At 43.4% G+C, this 19,972-nt stretch overlaps 1 protein-coding gene across 1 annotated transcript in view; it reads right to left on the bottom strand.

Moving 5' to 3' along the window:
* Positions 1 to 12,553: 12,553 nt before the first annotated feature.
* The window catches only part of KIF13B (kinesin family member 13B), a 219,732-nt gene continuing 212,313 nt past the window's right edge, over positions 12,554 to 19,972 (bottom strand). The window contains exons 39-40 of the mRNA XM_050948701.1: positions 18,554 to 19,598; positions 12,554 to 15,498 (exon numbers count right to left, since the gene is read on the bottom strand). Of these exons, the coding sequence (XP_050804658.1) occupies positions 15,209 to 15,498; positions 18,554 to 19,598 (1,335 nt within the window). The 3' untranslated portion in view covers positions 12,554 to 15,208. The remainder of the gene's footprint in view (positions 15,499 to 18,553; positions 19,599 to 19,972) is intronic.

Raw genomic sequence — 19,972 nt, 5'->3', positions numbered from 1 at the left:
TACAGCTGTGGGTAGCTAGACTTTTCCTCAGGCTGGAGCCGTGGGTCAGGAGCAGGGTGATAATCAACAGTGGAAAGTTGCTGCCTGGCGTATCCCTCCCTGTGCATTTTGGGAGCTCCAGGCTGCTCAAGTTGTCAGCGTTGCAGGGTAGGTGCTGCCCTTAATTCACTGCCTTTGCCTCCTTGCTCCCTGGGAAATGGCACCCTAACACCTGCATGGTGGACTTTGCCATAGGCTTGGAGGGGAGATGGTGCCCCCTGAACCCAACTGTCCGTAATGCCCATTAAATTGCAACATACCATGTATGTTCTGGGGAAGGGGGGAGGTCTTTTTTTGGAAATTGGTCACCGAAGGCAGTGGAGAGGCAAAGAGGAAGCATTATTGGTGATTGCAGAGTACAATGGTGAGAGAATAGTCATGGCCTGGGCCATATGTAGCATTTAGGTCACCATAGCGGTGGCACACAGCTTTATGAGAAATCCAGGCCCAGGCCCAAGCTGTAGCTATGCTGACCTAACCTCGGCTGGAGACACAGCTTGGCTGACAAACAAATGCTTCCACCAACCTAGCTGCTGTTGCTTGTGGAGGTGGTTTTCCTACAGTGCGTCTCCTTCATTGCTATAGGATGCAGCTACACTATTGGGGTCATAGTGGTGTATTGGCAGCACCATAGCTACAACTCCGGTAAGTGTAGCTAAGCCATCAGCTACAGCAATAGCAGAGGCAGGCCTCTGGCCAAAGCTTGTTGATGAAGAATTGCTCTGGTGGATGAGGGAAACCAGGCTAAGCTCAGAGGACCAGGGTTATGCTACCCTCTCACTGCAGACGCAATCGCTCAGGCGCCAGCCCCTCCCCCAAGGCAAGTGAGCAGTAGGGAACATCTCCACTTGGATTCTAACCTTGCCTTGGTCTAAACAAGTTGTCACCCACCATTCCAGAGGCAGCACCTGCAATTAAAGCATTTTCTATGGGCTCTGCCTGCATCAAGGGTAACTCGTTTCCATTAGGTAAAATGGGTTTGTTGCAAAGTCACGGTTGTCATGAAGACACTGTTAAAGCTCGTGCCTGCATTGTTTCCAGACCCAGGCTGAGAAGTCGCTGAGGTCCGGGAAAGATATTTTGCAGGGGATGGGACCGTGGAGGATCAGACTGCCACATCAAAATTTTGCAGTTGGAATCAGTGGCAGGGTTGCAGGTTGTTCGCTCTAATGGAATCAGTGTAACGATTGCTACCCAGAAGTGAGATGGGACTAGTTCCAGCTTAATTTGGGTCAGTGTTGCTCAGCTGATGGGTCACAACCCCTGGGGTGACAGAAAGCAAATAAGAGCATTGACCTTTTTTTTTATTATTTTATTTTTTTAACAATTCTAAAGCCAAATATTCAGGATAATGTCAGGGAGGTCAAAACCTTCCAAGTTTGTGAGGTCAAAGGTGGTAAAAGCACCTGTAATAAGTACAGGATTATGGTTATCTGCTATGTTTATTATTAAAGTCAGAATAAAAAATGTAAGATTTGTGACTTTGAATATGGACTCACCAACCTGAAAAGGTTGAGAATCACTGATCTAGCTATTAAACATCCAGTTTAAAGCTGCTGAGTAATGGACAACTGGTCACTCCAGTAACAGCACTTGAAGGCATGTGGTATTCAAATCTGCCTTCACAAGGCACAGCTAACACCCAATGGCCATGTCTGACCGAGCACAAAGAGAGGTGAGATGTTTGCACCTAGTGCTCACCATGGTCACGGTCACCTGACAGCAAAACAGGCCCAGTTGCCACCACTGATCAAATGCACAGCTCTGTCAAGGGCTTAATTCCTTTGAGACTCAAATCAGATTTGCAGTTGCTCAGCAGACACGTTTGAAGCTTTCTCTAAATGGAGCTCATTGACTTGCAAGGCAGCAGCTGTCTGAGGTGGGGGGAGGAGAAGTTTTCTGCCATGGAGATGGATCAATTCTACAGTGTAAGATTCCCAATTCATTCAAAGTAGGCCACATCCAGGCTGCCAAATGTGTGTCATTATTTGGCAGTGCTTATGTCTGCAAACAGCTCTTTATGAATATAAAGGATCCTCTATTAAGATTCATCGTGACTCATGGGCACCTTCACTCAGGTCTTAAAACTCTGGTGCAGCTCAAGGTTTGCAGTAAGTTGCACTCAAAACAGAAGGTCACATCTCAAAAGACAAACACCGTCCTAGTACACCAGAACAGAGGGGTTTAAGCAAACAATTTTGCATGAACATGACAGTGAAATAAAACTATTCCTAACCCTGGCCTGATTTATGTACTAATACTTTAGGATTGAGATCCCATATTACTTTGTACCTGTAGGGCTGCTAGGAGAGCTCATGAGAAGATAGAAGCGGCTAGCACTTCGGATCTAGCCACTGCTGTGGCCCATGTAATACCCAGTGTTTGAAGGAGACTGGGGCATGGATGAATAACTGGCTGGAGCTCAATCTTTGTAAAATCCAGTTGAGCTTGGTAGGCTGAGGGAAGCAAGGCTGAAAATTCTCTCTTTGAGCATGTTCCTTCTTGTTACTCCTGTTCGACAATGAAGTGGTGTGTTGGATCCCTAACTGCTGTTGGATGATCATATAGCCGCAGTGTCCAGGAATACACTAAGAAACTACAGCATCTACTCAGGACACTCCCTACACTAACACCAGAAGAAATCAACATACCCCTAGAGCCCCGACCAGGGTTATTCTATCTACTACCCAAGATCCACAAACCCGGAAATCCTGGACGCCTTATCATCTCGGGCATTGGCACTCTCACTGAAGGACTGTCTGGATATATGGACTCTCTAATCAGACCCTATGCCACCAGCACTCCCAGCTATCTCCGTGACACCACTGATTTCCTGAGGAAACTACAATGCATTGGTCACCTCCCAGAAAACACCATCCTAGCCACCATGGATGTAGAGGATCTCTGCACAAACATCCCACACACAGATGGAATACAAGCTGTCAGGAACACTATCCCTGATGATGCCACAGCACAACTGGCTGCTGAGCTCTGTGCCTTTATACTTACACACAACTATTTCAAATTTGATGACAATATATATCTCCAGGTCAGTGGCACTGCTATGGGCACCCGCATGGCCCCACAATATGCCAATATCTTTATGGCCGACCTGGAACAATGCTTCCTCAGCTCTCGTCCACTCACGCCCCTTCTCTACCTACGCTACATTGATGACATCTTCATCATCTGGATCCATGGGAAGGAGACTCTGGAAAAATTCCATCATGATTTCAACAGCTTCCACCCCACCATCAACCTCAGCCTGGACCTATCTACACGGGAGGTCCACTTTCTTGACACCACGGTGCAAATAAGTGATGGTCACATTAACACCACCCTATATCGAAAACCTACCGACCGCTATGCCTACCTTCATGCCTCCAGCTTCCATCCCGGACACATCACACGATCCATTGTCTACAGCCAAGCACTGAGGTACAACCGCATCTGCTCTAACCCCTCAGACAGAGACCAACACCTACAAAATCTCCACCAAGCATTCTCAAAACTACAATACCCACACGAGGAAATAAGGAAACAGATCAACAGAGCCAGACGTGTACCCAGAAGCCTCCTACTGCAAGACAAACCCAAGAAAGAAACCAACAGGACTCCACTGGCCATCACATACAGCCCCCAGCTAAAACCCCTCCAACGCATCATCAAGGATCTACAACCCATCCTGGACAAAGATCCCACACTTTCACAGGCCTTGGGTGGCAGGCCAGTCCTTGCCCACAGACAACCTGCCAACCTGAAACATATTCTCACCAGTAACTGCACACAGCACCATAATAACTCTAGCTCAGGAACCAATCCATGCAACAAACCTCGATGCCAACTCTGCCCACATATCTACACCAGCGACACCGTCACAGGACCTAACCAGATCAGCCACACCATCACTGGTTCATTCACCTGCGCATCCACCAATGTAATATACGCCATCATATGCCAGCAATGCCCCTCTGCTATGTACATCGGCCAAACTGGACAGTCTCTACGGAAAAGGATAAATGGACACATCAGACATTAGGAATGGCAATATACAAAAATCTGTAGGAGAACACTTCAACCTCCCTGGCCACACTATAGCAGACCTTAAGGTGGCCATCCTGCAGCAAAAAAACTTCAGGACCAGACTTCAAAGAGAAACTGCTGAGCTTCAGTTCATCTGCAAATTTGACACCATCAGCTCAGGATTGAACAAAGACTGTGAATGGCTTGCCAACTACAGAACCAGTTTCTCCTCTCTTGGTTTTCACACCTCAACTACTAGAACAGGGCCTCATCCTCCCTGATTGAACTGACCTCGTTATCTCTAGCTTGCTTGCTAGCATATATATACCTGCCCCTGGATATTTCCACCACATGCATCTGAAGAAGTGGGTATTCACCCACGAAAGCTCATGCTCCAAAACGTCTGTTAGTCTATAAGGTGCCACAGGATTCTTTGCTGCTTTTACAGTGTCCAGGAAAGCTATTCACCCTCTGTGCCTGGGCAGGAAATTGTGACCATTTCTTGTAGCTGTAGGGACCTTACTTCTGTGATTCATGCCTTTGTCACCTAAGCACTTGGTTACCGCAAAATGCTTCACATTGACCTAATGTGCAGCCCTAGCTATAAACTAGCAGGGAGGGATAGCACAGTGGTTTGAGCAGTAGCCTGCTAAACCCCGGGTTGTGAGCCCAATCCTTATAGGAACCATTGGGGTATTTAGTTAGGGCTTGGTCCTGCTTTGAGCAGGGGGTTGGACTAGATGACCTCCTGAAGTCCCTTCCAAACCTGAGATTCTATTCTATGAAACTTAAGCTACTGGGCTGGCTACCTCTTGGTTTCTGGATTGAATTTAAAGAGCTAGTTTTAACCTATAAAGCCACAAAGATCTTGAAACCAGGCTTCTTGCACGATTGCCTCTTCTCTGCTGCCACAGCTGCAATCAATAGAGGCACTGAGGCGGAATCCCCGCAATTGACAAGGAAGAGGGCTGGGGGTAGCGTTGTCTGTGAGGGGCTCATCACTCTCGAATAGTCTTCCCCTCTAATCCAAAATAGACTGAGCCTACTGACCGCCAGAGTACGCTGCAAGACGCATCCGTTTACACAGGCTGCTTCAGAGGTGGCCTTTGAGAAGAGCCAGATTTGGGAAGGGGAGAAGAATGCAATGTTTTGCAGGAAGTCTAATTTGGTTTGGTTTTGTGTCTAGAGTCTTGGAGAGGCACCCCTTTATTCTCTGTATACATCTAACTGGATGAAAAGTACCTGTAGTTACACTATGGATTTACTCATGTAAATGTCTATTTTGCAAAGCCTGCAGTATTGTATCTCAGCAGTATCTTGTGAGGGTGAATTCCACTGGTAAGGTAACAGGAAGGGTGTGTGGATAAAGCACAAGACCAGACATATGCGCCCTCTGCTACATACTTGCTGCATGAGTTGGGGCAAGTCACTTCACTTCTGTGCCTTAGTAGCCCCATATGTCAAATGCAGATAATAGTTAGATCAGATTATTCTGATTATAGCTTGGAAGCTCTTCAGGGCAGGGCCCATCTTCCACCCCTCTCACTTCCCCCCCAGGTCTTTGTACAGTACCTAGAACAATGGGATTCTGGTTCATGACTGAGGCTTCTCAGTAGCAGGAAAATAGAAAGTTTGTGAAAAACATCCTTACCAGTTTTAAACGTGCTGACTTTTACTTCAATTAAAATAATTCAATTGATCCATCTATAAAAGATGGATACTGAAAATCATTTACATTCTCTATAATAAAATCCAAATATAAAACAAACTGACCCCCCCCTTCTCCTCTCCTCCCACACACCAGTCAGGCAAACACAAAAACAGATTAGTAACAAATCTTGCACAAGGTCAGACCAAATAGCAGCAAAGAAAGCAACCACTCACCTCACAGAGGTATTAATTTTCAAGTAGTGAGATGACCAAGGATAATGTAAAAGGTTCAAATACAAAGCAGGGAGAAAGGCACCCCTGACACGCTCCAAAAAAGTTATACGAAGCTTTTATTTGGGGAGCAGGGAAACAGTCCTGCACATTAATATCCCAGCAGTCTTGTCTGTTTGTCTGGACTCCATTTCCGAGTAGAACACACTGTACAGAACGGGGTAATTTTAGTGTCCAGGATTGGAATTGCCCATTGCTTCGGTGGTCGAGAGAGTGAAATAGGATCATCCCTCCTTGTACTTTGCTGTGGCTTCCATTATTCTGAGGCTTCCTAGCATTTCTGCTGGTCTATTTCTGCACTTGTATTTTCAGATTCAAACATCACTCCTAACAAGCTTGTTAGCACTAGTGTGTGTAAGCAGCACAGACAGACTGGTTTTAATTAACGGCTTGGTTTGAGGACATCTCTGCCATTTAACCCAGAGGTTATGCCCAATTCAACCTGAACAGTCTCCAAAAATTCTGAAACAATTTTCTTATTTATTCTCTTTAGTTTTCTGTTAAAAGGCACTTAATGGAAGGTGATTTCAGTGTGAACTAGGAGATATTTCCAAATGCACACAGCCCCTTTGGGAGAGGATACATTTAATCATTGCCACATCTAATCTTTAGGCACCCTACCACCATGTAATTATAAAATAAATCAGTTGAAATAAAAATATTGTCCTTTCACTTCAGTGTAGAGTATATAGAGCAGTATAAGCAAATCATTGGCTGTATGAAATTTTAATTTGTACTGACTTCGCTACTGCTTTTTATGTAGCCAGTTGTAAAACCAGGCAAATATCTAATGACCTGATGTACCCCCTGGAAGACCTCTGTATACCCCCAGGATACGCGTACACCTGGTTGAGAGCCACTGGCCTAGCCGGTAAGAAATGCGGAGAGGGGTGTGGCTTATGCAGCTACCAACTCTGGGCCAGAGGGAGCTGCCTGTCGCTCCTTGGGATTCTCAGCCATGAACTCTCTTTTGGAGTTAGGTGCCTAAACCAGGTCAGCCCATTCTCAAGAAAGAGCAGAGATGCCCACCTCATGATAAACTACTCATCAGGATCTTAAAAACCTGTGCTTCTGGAGTCCTCTTTGATGTTGCTATAGCCAATATCCCAGCAGTTATGGCACCACAGCCTGTGCTACACAGGAGGTCAGACTGGATAATCACTGGGGTCCCTTTTGGCCTTGGAATCTATGAACTTGGGAGACCTGTTTTCAAATCCCCCCCTGCCTGATTTGGAGCAGGGACTTGAACCCACATCTCCCAAGTGAGGCCCTAACCCCTCAGCCATGGGATAGTCTGATCCCCCCTCGCTCCCAACAATTCCAATCTGATTGCCCCCAGCTCTCTTTTGTACATAGCCTGCTCCAGCTGGGGCCCCTGGGTGGGACAGGCAAGGGATGCCTAGTTTGAGAATCCTGCCACAGCTTAGGCTACCTAAACATGCAGCTTAGCAGCGTCAAGACGTAGGCACTTTTTGCACATGTCCACCCACACTTAGGCAGCTTGGGATTTTAGTTGCCTACCAGGTTAGGCAGTGGCTGAGTGGGGTTTTTGAGGATCTCAGTAGTGCCTAAATGTTGCATTTAAGCATCGAAAGTGGCAGTTAGGTGCCCAAATCTTTGTGGATTAAGCCCAGTGTCTAAGGGTTAAATCTGGGGGACTTGGAGTGAGAATTTCTGAGTTCCATTATTTGTATTCCAATAGCACCTAAGAGCCCTACTCATAGGCCAGGACACCATTGTCTACAAAGACAGAACAAAGACAGTTCCTGCTCCAAAGAGTTCACAATCTAAGTATAAGACAACAGATGGAGACAGAGACTGGGGAGTACAAGGAAACATTACGGGTGAGCATGATAGATCACTGCCTATCAGCACACCAGCAGCTTAACGTCTGTCAAGTTTTTTGTAGGCATGGCAAAGGAGAGTTTTAAGTTGGGAATTGAAGAAGGACAAAGAGGTAGCTTTGTGGATGTTTACTGGGAGTTCTCCCAAGCACGAAGGTGGTTTGAAAATTTAACAAGCGGTGATGAAGGCTGGCATCATGGGTGAGAGCTGACATTTTGACAGTGTGTCTCATCTTTGTTCATTCACTTGCTCTGTTAACTTACGTAGGTCACTTAATGGCCCAATTCAGGAAAGCACTTAAAACATTAGCTTTGCAGAATCAGGCCTTCGGTATCTCAGTTTTCCCATCTGTAAAATGGACCTTATACGCTCATGAGGTTTTGCAAGGTTTAACATTTATAAGGTGGTCTGAAAACAGCTGATCTCTTGGCAATTCTATAATATGTAGCCATAAGAAGTTCAAAGATGCACCCAGAGGAAACAATAGGTATCCTTTTTAACTGATGTGTATAAATCTAAATAGCTAAATAAATTCTAGATTTGTGGCTTTCAAACTCTTTGATGGTACTTCCAAAAAAAAAAAAAACAGCAGACACTTTGCAGATCTAGAGAAGGTGTTTATTTAGATACTGCAGGTCGCATTGCATGTATGATACAATATTACAGTCATTTAGTATTGTACAACAAAATTAAAAACTTTACAGTTCATTACAAAGTATCTTTGGATTTCAGCTCATTTAAAGTAGATCGATCAACACTTAATCCAGTCTAAATAGCCACTCTTTATATACACACTGCATTTACAAAAATCAACAGAAAGACAAATTTCAAAAGGCTCTCCCAAGACATTTCAAAGGTTAGTGTTGATGATAAAGCAAAAGGTACTTTGACTGTAACAAGCCACACCATGGTTTACATTAGTCAGCTACTGGCACATGTCTTGGGTGTGTTGGAAGGACAGGACTGAAACCATACTGGAGACAGAATGTCGTCAGCCACCCTTGACCTGTAGCAGCAGCCCACTAATCCATAACCTGACTGTTATTGCTGAGAGTAAGATGCATGTATTAACTCCTTAAAAGTCAGCGGCAGGAAGGGGTGTCATACAATGTATTTTATTAAGGAAAAAAAAGCCACTAAAGGATAAGAGAAAATAGTGAGGAAATGGCTGTAAAATGAACTTTCCCTAATATTTAGATATTTATAGTATTTTTTCTAGGTTTCCCCCAGTCATGGGGAGCCCTCTCCACCCCTGCCTTTTCAGCAGTTTGTGGCCCGACAGCCACTTTCATCCACTTAATTATAAGAGCTAGATTTGGAATATTTAAACAGGTACCAATGGAGACTTAAGCCAGAATAGGATGGGAGTTGAGAGCAACTTTAGTCACGAGGCCTAGAGGCTGAAATAGCAGCTTGGCACTTGTGGGGGAAGGAGGAAAGGAAGTGAGTGGTTTAGGCTTGGTCTACACTGGGGAGGGGGGATGGATCTAAGTTATGCAACGTTATTCACGTAGCTGAAGTCGACTTAGACCTACTCACCACGGTGTCTTCACCTCAGTGAGTCGACTGCTGCCGCTCCCTGTCGACTCTGCCTGTGCCTCTTGCTGCAGAGTACAGGAGTCGATGGGAGAACGCATGGGGGTTGATTTATTGTGTCTAGACTAGATGCGATAAATCAACCCCCGCTGGATTGATCGCTGCCCGCTGATCTGGCGGGTAGAGTAGACATACCCTTACACTTAACACACCTCAACATCCCAATCTCTTTTCACTTCCCACGGGTGCTTCAACTCCCTCTCCCCCTTGCCTGTCTCAGTAATCCAGTTTACCCCAGTATATTTCTTCATCTGTTTAACATGATGGGTGCAGGGAGTACTCTTAGGTGACGGCTACAATAGCAGAAGTCTAGTTATGTTGATGCTTGATCCACATAGCCGCCCGCGCTGGCAAAAGCCCTTAGTGTAGATGCAGTTACACTGCCAATTCTGTGCTCATGCTAGTATAGCTTGTTCTGCTCAGGGAGAAGCAGATGTGTAGTTTTGCTGGTAGAAGCTGTGTCCATGCTAGGAGCACTTTGCCAAGAGAGCAGACCAGTATACTTCTTCAGGCAAAGTGTTCCTAGTATAGACATGGCCTTAGAGAGGAGGTCTCAGTTATGCACCAGTGGAAGCTGGTGCATGGCTGTGATGTCAGAGACCCAACCGGCATGCAGTGTTGGATGATCCAGCACCAGACTCAGATCAGAACCTCTCAATGATTTTATGGTCTGAACAGGTAGGAGCTGTTAGAATCAGACTCAGTGACTCTACAAGTGAGAAATTGGGAGTGGGTAGCTGCTTGCTTCAGAGTCACCCCCAAAGCACAGAAGGAAGTTGTATATGTGTCACTGGCTCCAAATCACTTGTATTTAGTCAGTCATTAATGATATCTGAGGTTTTCTTTGGAGGGGTGTGTGGGTTTGAGCAAAGTGGACAGCAGAACCAAATGCACGTAGCAGGAGTGGAAGTTTAGAGAACAAAAAGATGAATAAGGAAAAAACAGACTGGAGCAAGACACTTCTTGTTTGTAATCACAGTTGATCAAGCCATTTGCATCCTATAGTGTGAATCACCCACGTTTACTTTAAACTGTCATTTTAAATTACTGAAAAGCTACACACAAATGCTTCAGGCTAGTATAAAACTAGTCCCCCCACTGGATTGAGTAAAGACTGACGCAAAGATAAGGCACTGTTTAAATATATATTTTGTGCAAAGAACTAACAGTACCAGTGTAATGGCAGCACAAGATCCCACGGAAGCTTTTCCCAGCCCCCAATGAACCCATCTCACACAGTTTTTATTTCATACAAATTTGCCTGTCTGATAAGTAATAACCCAAGCTGGATTCTTGATTCATACATAACACAAAAGAAAAAGGTGTTGAACATTTTAAAGTCAGCGACTGAGTGCATTTGTTTCCTGATGAGCAGCAGGTACAGAATGGACTACAACCCAGTTCTGAGTCACTGACAAATTCTACCTGCTCTTAAGGACTCTGTGGCTACACTACTGAACACAAACTTATCTTCATTCACTTTCCCACTAACAGAACATGTATTACGATTAGTGTGAATCAAGGCGCTCAAGAAGCCAAAGGTTTCCTTTCAACAAGGAAAAAGTCAAGACACCATGGGACAGCTGAGCTCTGATATCTTCTAAATAACATAGTAGAAAGTCTTGGCTTTGTTTTAAAAAACATAAGGATTCTTATGGCTGACCTGGGACAAACACAACACATTTCAACCGCATAAAACATTGTACCATGTGCAAATAAAAGGATTTATCTAGTGGTTACCACACATTTAGATCATTACATTTTCAATTCTCTTTGAAATCTTAAATATGCTTTACGATTTCTAGAAACCCAGAATCATTCAGAACAGACCTATTGGACTTAAAATGAAAACTTAAAAATGTAGCAGATACTTTACAGCAAATATTTGCTACAGATGTTTAATGCAGGAGCCATACCGTTTTTCCTGTGTAAAGTGCATGAAAGTCTTGCAAAAAATGTGCATAAAATTATTTAATACAACCAGCCTCAACTATGAACTGTTCCAGCACAATTTAATAAGGTTTTTTTTTTATTGCTTTCATTATTTTTTTTAGGGTATGCTTGGCCAATGTGAGGATGGACAGAGCACTGACCTCAAACTGTATTCACTATAATGAGATTTAGGAACTAACATTAGGACAGAGTCTGCTTGAGGAATGTCAACAGGAGGAGGATAATGGAGTTTGAGAGCTTCTGGTAAGATCTTTTCCTTGATTTTTTTTTTTTAAAAGAGCTTATAACCAGCAGCTGTAAGATGGAAATGATCTGGGTAGGAAAAAGCTCAGCTGGATTAAATTTTTGAGGGGTAGGGTCTGGAGTAGAATTGAAAAATTCAAACATCAGTGGGCCGGCTTTATTAACTGTGGGCCCGATTCGAATACCCGGCGGTGGTCCTGGGCTTCGGTGGCACGAGTCCGCTCCGGGTCTTACGTGGCACTGAAGGACCCCCCTGCTGCCAAAATGCTGCCGAAGACCCCCGGAACGGACCCCCCACCCGCCACCAAAATGCTGAAGACCCCGGAGTGGACACCACCACCGAAATGCCAAAGACCCTGGAGAGGACTGCTTCCGGGTGAGTAAAGAAAAAAAATTAAAAAGGCGCCTAAGGCATGGGGCCTGATCCCTGGGAATGAGGCGAATCGGCCTAAAGCCAGCCCTGATCAGTGTGTTGAAGATAGATCTATCTCTATCTATATATAAAAAAAATCTATGGGTGAAATCCTGGGTCCACTGAAGTCAATGGATGTTTGACTATTGACTTCAATGGAGCCAGGATTTCATCCTAACCATCTACTGAAGTCTGAGAGGTCTGTCACTAAAACACAGCTTCCTTATTCAAGATGAATTGCTGAGGAGAGCTCTCTGGGCATTCCTAAAACTGGTGTAAGGCCTTGTTCAAAGTAGGCTGAATACATGCTAGCAATCGCTATGTTTAAAGCACACTGTGCTAGCACAATTTCTTTCTTGTTAGCCAAATTATGCTGTTGTATAACTGTACTGATATTTTGTAGCATAGTTTTGTAACACGATTAGGAAAAATATCCTGTGCATACAGGTTAGGGTTACCAGGCCAAAGCTCTAGTGGGAAAAATATCCTGTGCATACAGGTTAGGGTTACCAGGCCAAAGCTCTAGTGGGTGGCAGAGTTTCTACCCTAAACCCTGATCCTTCAAACACTTTAGTAACGTCACTCACAAGCTGAAGTGTTTACACAATCAGAATCACAATGTGAACACGGCCAAAAAGGAATGCAGACTAGGTAAAATAAATAATGAAATATTCACTCAGATTTCCTTTGCTTGGTCCCCAAACACTAGTGAAAGCACTGTATCAAATCTGCGAAGATCAATCATTTAACATATAAAATCTTCACAGAGACAGACCCTGTTGGTAAGATATGATGGTGCAAGAGAAAAGGGGATTAATAGAGGATTAATAGAAAACACGGATCTACCATTCACAACACTGTATGCTCCAAATAAGGGATCAATAAAAAGGACAAGTTAGGATTTTCCCAAATTCAATAAATGAAATGATCAGATTAATAAAAGCTAAGTCAAGAAGATGCTTCACAGTAGCCAGCGATCTGTATCCATACTGGAAGAATAAAAGTGAAGCTCATTTGGAAAAAAATATTTGAGAGAGTTTTATAATGCCAGGCAGTATTATGAGAAGTTACGTTGATTAGAGTGTACCATCTCATTGCTTAATAAAATAAATTCTGTTGTTGCAGGTCGCATGTTTATGAAAAACAGTTATTCCTAACATTAAATTCAGGATTTAGCTTCTCCAGTCTTTGTTGCTAATTTCCCCATGTTTTCAGGCTTGAAAGGAGAGAAATATAAAAAGTTTTCCAACACTGGTCTAGTGGGTGGCAAACTCCTGTCCGACAACCCGTGTTGCAGCTTTGTGCAGGGGAAGAAAAAAGTAGAACGTTTATGAAAATCTTAAAAACCTGCCTGTACATTTAAATTCCTTTACGAAAACTTAGAAAAGAGCAGAACTATACAATGCTGACAGGAATGTACTAATGCTTGGTAGTATTTAGAATGCTATATTCTGACCCATTCCAAATTTTATTCCAACTACTGATTAGTTTCTATTTTAATTTTTATTCCTTCTGCATAAATTGATATTAATTACAGTCAATCAGCATAATTATCTCCTGCACTAAGCATCCCTACCTCCTTTAAAGTTTACGTTGATGACAATGTATATTTCCCTTGGATACCTGAACCAGATGGCTAAGGCACTTAGACACATCTGTGCAGCATGGAGAGAGGCTGGATACATATTAAGCTTTAACCATTAATTTAGGATCCTGAATGTTCCTCACATAGATTATAAACATCTATTGCTCAAAATTTCTAATCCCTCAATATTTACTGAATAAAGTATAAGAAGCTCTGTATATACTGTACAATTAAGTCTTTTTTTTTTTTTTACGTAATTTGTTAGAAAATATCACAGGAAATTAAAAACTAGTGAAGGTCACCAAAGATAAAATCAAGTTTAAAAACAACAAAAGCCAGCCCAGTTCTCCCACCCTCCAGAAAAATGTTAGTTTTGAGGAAGAATGTGCAACGGTTCCAATAAAGTGATTTTAGGAGCAATCTCAAGACGGTTTTGCTGGCTAGGCAGGAGCCTTTCCAAAAGGGAGGCTATTCAGTATGACGCTAAATAGAGAGCCTATGTGCAATGGCAGGCAGTGGGCAATTGTGAAGTGCAAGTATTTCATATTTTTTAAAACAATAAATAAAAATAAATACAACTGGATCATTCAGTATGGGAACAACAGGCCTTCACTTTACGAGACCTGGTGAAATGCAAATGCCAGTGAAGGTTGTGCATGGTGCTCACATCTTCCTTTGTGAGTATGTCACCAACAGGCAGTACAGACAGAACTGGAAAAAGCTGTTATAAATACTGTAGCACTTTAGAAAACACTGATATCTTTGCTAAAATCCTGAAGACAAACTAAAGAAACAACGAGAGCAATATTCCACAGTGTGTCCAGGGAGGAAAGGAAGGTGAACAGAGTCTATGTCCTGTTAAAATAACTATAATCTATTTAGTGGGTTAACTAAATTTGAATATGCCTTGAAAAAACAGGGATCAAAAGCCACTGATAGGATAGAATCCCATTGATTTCAATAGGAGTAGAAAGACACGAACATTATTCAAGATAGGCACTGGTTCCAGGTCATGTAACCAAGTTGATTATTTTTGTTCTGTTTCCTTCACAATATAACTTCTTTCTTCTTTAAACTGTATCCGTTTCTCATTATTGCTTGATTCAGACACAGCTTTTCCAAAAGGATGGAGTCTTGCATGCTGCATTTTGATGTTTACAGAACTGCCAACCATGTTTAAGGAAGTATAGATGTTGCGGGTCAGGAAATCGCTCCAGTTAATTTTTTGCAGCTGCTGGAAACTCATACAATATTTTGAATCACCAATCTGGCTGTTCGTTCTGTGAATGATTTAAAAACAGCACCATTAAACCCCCTCCCACAACCTTCACTATTTGAAATAAGACACACAATGAAGTGTCCCAATTTGTGTCAGGAGCCTAAACACACAGATCCATCACCATGACAAGGCAAAGATATAACATGTCAGCAACAAAAGTAGAGAAAAACCCCTCCTTTAGTGTTTGCCAGAGCTAAGTTTACCAGGTTGGTTTAACGCTGCAAGCACATCCACTTCGGTGATAGCTTCACAAGCTATTTTTGAACCAGCTTGTGGGGCCTGTAAGCCTCTTTCAGTTAGCCCAAGATTTCCTGTTCTCTGCATTCTTCTGCATCTTCTCAGGTTGGAAAGCAGATCCTTCCATTTTGGCAAGGCCTGTCAGTGATGTCAGGTTGGAGGCTGAGCCTGAGAAATTGTTGCTCTTCCGGTTCTCGGGCATAGCTCCCCCTTGCAACCTAAGCCCAGCGCTCCGTCGTCTTGCTGCTCCGGTGGCTTTTTTCACTCTGTTTGGTTTCACGAGGAGCCCATAGCCTGGGTTGCATTTGAAGTACTGCCTTCCCCCAATGGAACCATCATTCTTACCTTTAACAAAAAAGAAAAAAAAAGATGCTACAAAAGGAATTTCGCCCTTGTGCATATATTTACTTATGAGTAGCCCTCATTTTAGAGAATCACTGGAGTCATCTGTATGTCAATATATCAGTGATCAGAAAGGATTCCATAAATTGACCATCAGTCCATGGCACACCCAGTAAAACCGAGTTATGAGCCAACACACCAAACTCCTGAAACCAGGTAGAAATTAATGCCGAGTGGCAATTTTCTGGAGATAATCAGTATGGAACTGAATGGGCCCATTAGCCTTTTTCTACTCTCCACCATCTATTGAAAGAAATTCTTTAAACTTAGCCCAGATGTTTAAATATTCTATGCAGCAACACAAGCATAATCCAGAGACAAATAAAACATCTGAGAGGAGGGAAAAAACCTATAATTTGTGGCCTGATTTTCAGACGCCATGATAGACGGAAGTCAAAGGAAGCTGTAGGGACCGTATCTTAGCACCTCTAAACACCAGGCTATTGGATTTTATTATTGCTGGTGCCATATGCACCCTCTCCATTTCAATCTCTCCACTACACAGGGCATTGCAATGCAGCTCCAAAATGCTCTGTTCCAGATGCCTGGACAATCACTGTTATCTTTGTAAACCAATAGGTTCCATTTGCCAAGAACTATCCTGGATCATCAGAAGCATCTTTACATAGCACATGCTTCACCCTTTTGTCTTCACAGTTTCCCCTCATCCTAAGCACTCTAGTGCCAGATCACTTGGCCACTGGTGGGTACCTGTACTGTGGGTCCTGAAATCCCATGAGGTGGAGGATACAGCATTCTGCTCAATCCACAGTTTACTGTGACAAGATATGAACTTCTGTTCCTATTTCTTAAATTAAATTTTATAACAGAGGTGAATTTACTTTAGAAATAAACTACACTCCAACAGATGGGAGACATGAGATGAAATTTCCCCCACATATAGGGAATAAGGCAATCAAAACAATCTTTTCCCCTGACAGTCTAGCAGACAAGCACCAGTCATGTGTGAAGTAATAATAAGAACAATAATAATTGGAGATATACCCATCCCCTAGAACTGGAAGGGACCTTGAAAGGTCATTGAGTCCAGCCCCCTGCCTTCACTAGCAGGACCATGTATTGATTTTTCCAGATCCCTAAGTGGCCCCCTCAATGACTGAACTACCAACCCTGGGGTTAGCAGGCCAATGCTCAAACCACTGAGCTATCCCTCCCCCTAATGTACAAGAGCTTCAAGAAGATGAGAGACTGCTTGGGAGCAGGGGAAATAAGTTAACTCCTTAGCATTTGGTATTGAAGCTGGAAAAACGGGGGCACGTGGACTCTTATAACTGAGAGTTGGGGCTGGAATTTTGACAGAAGTCAGAACCACAGATTGCTCTTTGGGACATGTAAGCTGTGTCTTTTCTGTAAAACTTCAGCCGAGAATGCTGTATCTAGTTTAGTTTTTACCAAGCATAAATCCAGGTATGTTTAGACAAATATTTTATTTGGAATCCTCTTGTTTTTAATAAGCATTTTTTTATTGAAAGACCTGGTGTGTGTTTTGTGAGATGAGAGAGGGCAGCATCACCCAGTCTAGTCTCCTAGGAGAAAGGCACCAAGGCAACCACATGGAGGGTAAAGTTCTGGAACCCATATACTCCTCTCTTCGTGGACAAAGGCATGGTGAGGGTCCACTATTCCCATGACTGGCAAAAGATGAAAGTGTGTAATTTGCAAGGAGAGATCAAATAGGACAGAGGTGGAGGTGGCCTACCGGTAACACCAGTTCTACACCTTTATTTGTATGTTTACAATCTATAAAAAGAGCACCCATGTGGTGCCCTTAGTAAACGTTAAAAAATTAGACTAAACAAACATGGCTGTCAATTCTTCCAGATCATGTTAACCCAATGACAATAAATATTGACCCCTTTTAATACCTAGACAGACTAGATCAGCATCACTTACCCTAGTCAGCATCCATCTCCTCTTGGGCAAAGGAAAAAAGGTGCACCTTGAAGGCTAATAAACTTGGGCTGTTATGGTGCTGAGGCAGAAGCAAATTCTAAAGGTTTGGGGCCTTAGCATAGAATGGTCTGCCCGCCAATCCCCTATCTTGTACCTTTATCTCATTTTTTTCAGACAACTCATGCTGGGGCCACCATCTCTCTGTTCCACATCCTCAGCATACTGAGAACTGCTTGAGACCTACGCATATTAACAGGCCTCCAGCAGGAGGAGCATCTTTTCCTCTTCACAGAGAAGCTTGCATCACCAGCAGCATCTCTGGAGGTCTGACATTGCTACTCCTGACTGATTGGCACTTTTTCAGATTGGAAATCAAACACCCCTCCTCTTCCCCCATTAAATGATCTAGTCTATTCCCTGGTGCCTGATGCATGATTACTGTGTGTGTGTGTGTGTGTGTGTGTGTGTGTGTGTGTGTGTGTGTGTGTGTGTGTGTGTGTGTGTGTGTGTGTGTGTGTGTATACACACACACACACGTATATATATTTTGTGTGCTTTTTGCGGTCCAGTTTTAAAACAATTTGGGAGAGATTATCCTTAATGTACATCTCGTCTTCTATTTAGTCCAAATTTTCCTTTCCTCATTTGCATTCCATGACTCCTGCTGCACCCACTCTGGTGCTCTTTAGAAAATTCCTCTTTTCTTGAGGTTTATACATTTATATACTTGTAGATCGTTAGTATTGGACTTTGCAGGGGAAGGTGAGGATTAGCAGTTTAAATGATTCATCAGGACACACGAAACCAATACATTACTGAGGAGAGAGGACTATGTGATGAGATCAGATACAGTCTACACTGGCAGAGGCACTCTGGGCAGACACACGTTAGTTAGAGACAGACTGACGGAGATTCCAGTAATCAAGGTGATTTTTTTTTCTTGAACATCTAATCTACATAGCCTAGAACATTTTTTCTGATCATGAGCCCTCCCAGGTGTCATATGTAATCTGCCTGTTATGAATGGATATCAAGAGCTGTTTAGTATTTATCACATTGCAACCTGCCACAGAGCATATCTTACCTGAAGGCAAATCGAGTTCCACACCAACCCATGTTCCCTCTTGAAAGTCAGTGGGGCCAACATATCTAATTGTGCCTGTCTTATTTGTGCCAACAGTGACATATTCTCCCTCTTTTAGCCATTCTGGGATTTCACTGGCATCTTCAGAATCAGAAGCCGCTTCCAGTTTTTCATCAGCTGTCTCCGCACCATTATGGCTCAACCCTTGTGCCGTCACCGGGTTCTTTTCTCTTTCCCCTTCCTCTGGGCTTGAAGAACACCCAGAATCTCCCCCCAGCATGCATGTAAAAGATTTGAGCTCAGATGTCCTGACTTTTTGGATTTTGAATGGAGAGGCTGTAGCGCTGGGCTGCGACAAGAGGACGGGTTGTGGTTTGGGAGCTCTTGATTCTGAAGCAGAGATGGGCTTTGTGTGGTCCTTTTTCCTGGCAGCTTGTCCCATTGACTGTCCAGCTGTTGAAGCCATTAGCTGTTTGGTCAGCAGCGCTTTCTTTGGGATGGAGGTAGAAATGTAGCTTTTTGCATCAATGGCTATAGAGGAGGCAACATCCAGTTCTTCACTCTGAGTCACAGGGGGGGCAAAGGACTTGGACTTTAGATGCTCATTACCATTCATGTCGCTGCTGTCCTTAGGTCTCACATGGGCAGTGCTGAGGTCAGAAGCAGCTTGATTATCTCTTTTAACAGCAGGGTAGCCCTCTGAAGTGCACTCTGTCTGCATTGAAATGTCAGTAGCAGAATTTACCTGAACAGCTGGGGTGGGTGGGGAGATGTTGCTCACTGTAGATGTTTGACCACCTGTCTGAACAATTGCTTCGTTCCATGGAGTGAGCGCTTCAGACAGAGTCGCTGTTGAAACACTGTGAGAAAAGTAACCACTTGAGGCTTCACTCAGGGGACTTGGAGGCCCCTCTTGGGAGTCCTGTGCCTGAATGTCTGCGGTATGCTGCTGTGAAGGCACTTTGGGCATCTTTTCTTGGTTCTTTTCTGCCTCTGTAGATTGCCTGGCCATTTCAAATGGTTCTTTCCCCCCTTCTTGGTTAATCTGAAAAGATGACAAGTATGGGGTTATGGTATTCAAAACATCTGGGCTGATAATGCTGACATATGGCCTTCTTGAACTATCTAAACCTGAGCTTTATCCAAATCCCTGCACATTTGCAGAGCTGGACGGGTGCTTGTTGATTTATAGCCAGTTTACAAACCTGGTGGGATTATCAGTGCATTTCTTCCATTAATAAAAAATAGTGTCCAGCAAAAGAAATATGTTCCCCAATATTTACTGAAAGATTATTTATATCACAGGAATGGTCATTTGCCTTTTGAACATCAGGATTTATTTGAAATGTGAAACAGCCATGATCTATAAGTCTCTTACAGTTATCTGGCTTAACTCAGGATTGATAAATTATGCATTTC

The sequence above is a fragment of the Gopherus flavomarginatus genome, chromosome 4 (assembly GCF_025201925.1).
Source record: "Gopherus flavomarginatus isolate rGopFla2 chromosome 4, rGopFla2.mat.asm, whole genome shotgun sequence".
Lineage (NCBI taxonomy): Eukaryota > Metazoa > Chordata > Testudines > Testudinidae > Gopherus > Gopherus flavomarginatus.
The sequence above is the reverse complement of the archived record's forward strand: the minus strand, read 5'-3'. Positions and strand labels throughout refer to the sequence as shown.